The sequence below is a fragment of the Alnus glutinosa genome, chromosome 2 (assembly GCF_958979055.1).
Source record: "Alnus glutinosa chromosome 2, dhAlnGlut1.1, whole genome shotgun sequence".
NCBI lineage: Eukaryota > Viridiplantae > Streptophyta > Magnoliopsida > Fagales > Betulaceae > Alnus > Alnus glutinosa.
This window is the reverse complement of record NC_084887.1, coordinates 22592509-22595448: the sequence shown is the minus strand read 5'-3', so window position 1 is coordinate 22595448 and position 2940 is coordinate 22592509. Positions and strand designations below refer to the sequence as shown.

General features: G+C 35.7%; 1 protein-coding gene across 1 annotated transcript; it reads right to left on the bottom strand.

The window, feature by feature from the left end:
• Positions 1 to 1118: 1118 nt before the first annotated feature.
• Positions 1119 to 2049, bottom strand: LOC133860376 (uncharacterized mitochondrial protein AtMg00810-like). Its single transcript, XM_062295998.1, has 2 exons — positions 1821 to 2049; positions 1119 to 1723 (listed from the first exon to the last, which is right to left on the bottom strand). Exons 1-2 carry the CDS (start codon positions 2047 to 2049, stop codon positions 1119 to 1121), a joined length of 834 nt encoding a protein of 277 aa, XP_062151982.1.
• Between the last annotated feature and the right edge of the window lie 891 nt (positions 2050 to 2940).

Below are 2940 nucleotides of genomic sequence, written 5' to 3'. Positions count from 1 at the left end.
GACCCCTCTCTGGATCCTCAACGGAAAACTTTAAGCCTATTCTCCCTTGCTTTGCAATTGCTATTAGTTAAGGATTTAGCGTATGATCAATTGGTTCTTCAATTGCCATCCTACGTGAGAATTCTGATAATTGTAATATCAATTCCTAAAGATAGAAGGTCATATGCCAAAAATTAAATCCATGAGTAATCTCATAGGTAATGCAACTCCACTTATTCCATGTAACAAAATTAAATCCGCGAGTAATCTTAGAGACAATGCAATTCCACTTAGTCCATCTAACCAACAAAACCAGGGGATCCTTATCGATCTGGGACCTTCAATTCAACCAAATCTTCATGATTAAAGAATCTCAACAATTGAGCTTCAATTACAGATGATTTCACAGAACATGCAGCAGTTGATGTAGTAGAATCCAAACCTCATAATGCAGTTTAACCTACGAAATGTAGAACTGTCTTATCATAGTGAACAACCGATCAACAAAAAAATGACGCTGGGGAAAATGTGGCCGAAGATGAAAATAGACTCAATAGAGTGAGCGAGAAGAGAACGTGGGAGAACTCTCCTGATTAGGAATCACAAAGAAGGTTATTGAAATTCAACATTGTTGAATTCAAGATGCAAGAATTGCAGAATGAGGGACTCGAGAGATATGGAGAGAAGAGAAAGAATTCTCTTTTTGTATTATGTTTCACATAATGAATGAGAAAATCCGCTAAGTTTAGTATTTATAAAAGAGAATGATTAAGCAAAACTATCTAACTGATCTAACAAACTAATTGTAATTAAATACAGTTACAGTTGTATATCTAACTAACTTGTACATGTCATGTAACTAACTCTAGCTCAGTATGAATACTTATAATACTCCCCTTCAAGATGAAGGTTCTGAACAAAAAATATTAAGAACATTCATGTTGGGTAGTAAACGAAGAAAAGTAGTCAGACTAAGAGCTTTAGTGAATATGTCAGCAAGATTAATTTGAGAAGTGATGTGCATTGTGTGTAAAGTTCCTTGCTGAATGTTCTCTCGAATCAAATGGCAGTCCAATTCGATATGCTTCGTACGCTTATGAAAAAATGGATTAGCTGCTATATAGAAACCAACCTTGCTGTCATAGTAAAGGAGAGAAGCTTGGGGGGTGAGGAACCTTGAAATCATTGAGTAAGGTAGTGATCCATGTAAGTTCACAACTGGTGGAAGCCATAGCACGACACTCTACTTTAGCAGAGGAGCGAGAAACAATTTGATATTTTTTGGATTTCCAGGAGATGAGTGAGTCTCCAAGAAAAACACAAAAACCAGTGACTGAACGCCTTGAATTTGGACACCTAGCCCAATCACTATTACACAATGCCTTGGGCTGAAGATCGGAAGATGAAGGAAACAAAATCCCTTGACTTGAAGTGGCTTTCAAATATCTCAAAACATGATATGCTGCATCTAAATGAGGTTGTCTAGGCTTATCCATATATTGGCTCAAAAGCTTGATAGAACAAGCAAGATCTAGGCAAGTGATGGTTAAATAGATCAATCGACCATTTAACCTTCGATACACATAGGGATCTTCAATGAGAACACCAATATCTCTGGAAAGTTTCAGATTGGGTTCCATAGGAAACTTTGCAGGCTTAGCACCTAGTAAACCACAATCCTTTAGAATTTCCAAAGCATATTTTCGCTGACAAACAGAAATGCCTTTAGAACTGCAACCAATCTCTAAGCCAAGAAAGAATTTGACAGATCCAAGGTCTTTAAGACAAAAATTTTTTATTGAGAAACAAAGTAAGATTCGAGATAGCATTGCTGTCATTACTTGCTAAGATAATGTCAGCGACATATACTAGGGGAGCAATGAAAGATGAACCAATCACCTTAGTGAAAAGGGAATAATCAGCTTTTGACTGATGAAAACCATTAGCAAGTAGAGTATTGGAAAACTTAGAAAACCATTGCCGAGAGGCCTGTTTGAGACCATATAGAGATTTGAGTAATTTGCTGACTTTATTCTCCCCCTTAGTGACATAACCAGGTGGAGGAGTCATGTATACTTCTTCATCCAAATCACCATGAAGAAATGCATTGTTCACATCCAAATGATGAGAATGTTTCGTGATAATCAAGTCCTTCGCACTGAGTGTATCCTTTGGCTACCAAGCGAGCATTGTTTCTTTCAATGGAGCCATCTGATTTATATTTGATTTTGAGCACCCACTTACATCCAATTGGCTTCTTAGAGCATTCCTAGTAGCCTCACCAAATTTTACTCACCAAATAGCTAAAAATCACTTTTCTCTATTCTAGTGAGCCACTTTTTTAAAGTACCCATAGCAGCCTTACCATTTTAACTATTTACTATCACTATGCCATTTAAATACTACTTTTTCAAATTTCTTTATTCTTTCTCTATTTAATTTTTTTTGAATGTTTGTCTTTTCCTAATAGTCATACTTTTTAATATTTTTCTTTTTCTAACGGTCATATTTTTGAAAATTTGTCTTTTCGTAATGGCCATATTTTTGAAAATTTGTTAAAGTTGCACAACTTCGGATGGAGGGACTACTATATGAGAAGAAACAGAAAGACTAAAATTTTTGTGAGAAGTAGATAAATGATCAAAAGACAAAGAAGATGAAAGGGAATATGGAGTACCTGAATCTTTGCATACAGTCTTGTTTACATAGTTAGGAATCTCTTGGGAAAAAGAAGACGCTAGTTGACAATAAAAATCATGCAAAAACCAGGTTGTTTACGGATTCTAGATGATTTTTGAATGGGTGAAAGTTGTGGAATAATAGTGTTAGGTGAAGAACCAAGTCCAGCTGATTCAGATGATAAAGGAATGACAGATGTGGAAGTGGATTCAGACGCAGAAGATGGATTAACAATATGATCAAATGGAGTTATATATGAAACTGGTTCAGGAATGACAAAAT

What these genes read in the sequence shown, in the direction of transcription:
- LOC133860376 (XM_062295998.1), bottom strand. Translation starts at nt 2,049, where the DNA reads ATGACTCCTCCACCTGGTTATGTCACTAAGGGGGAGAATAAAGTCAGC. An exon ending in CGCTGACATTATCTTAGCAA is followed by an intron (nt 1,724 to 1,820) that starts GTAATGACAGCA and finishes TTCTTGGCTTAG; the next exon opens with AGATTGGTTGCAGTTCTAAA.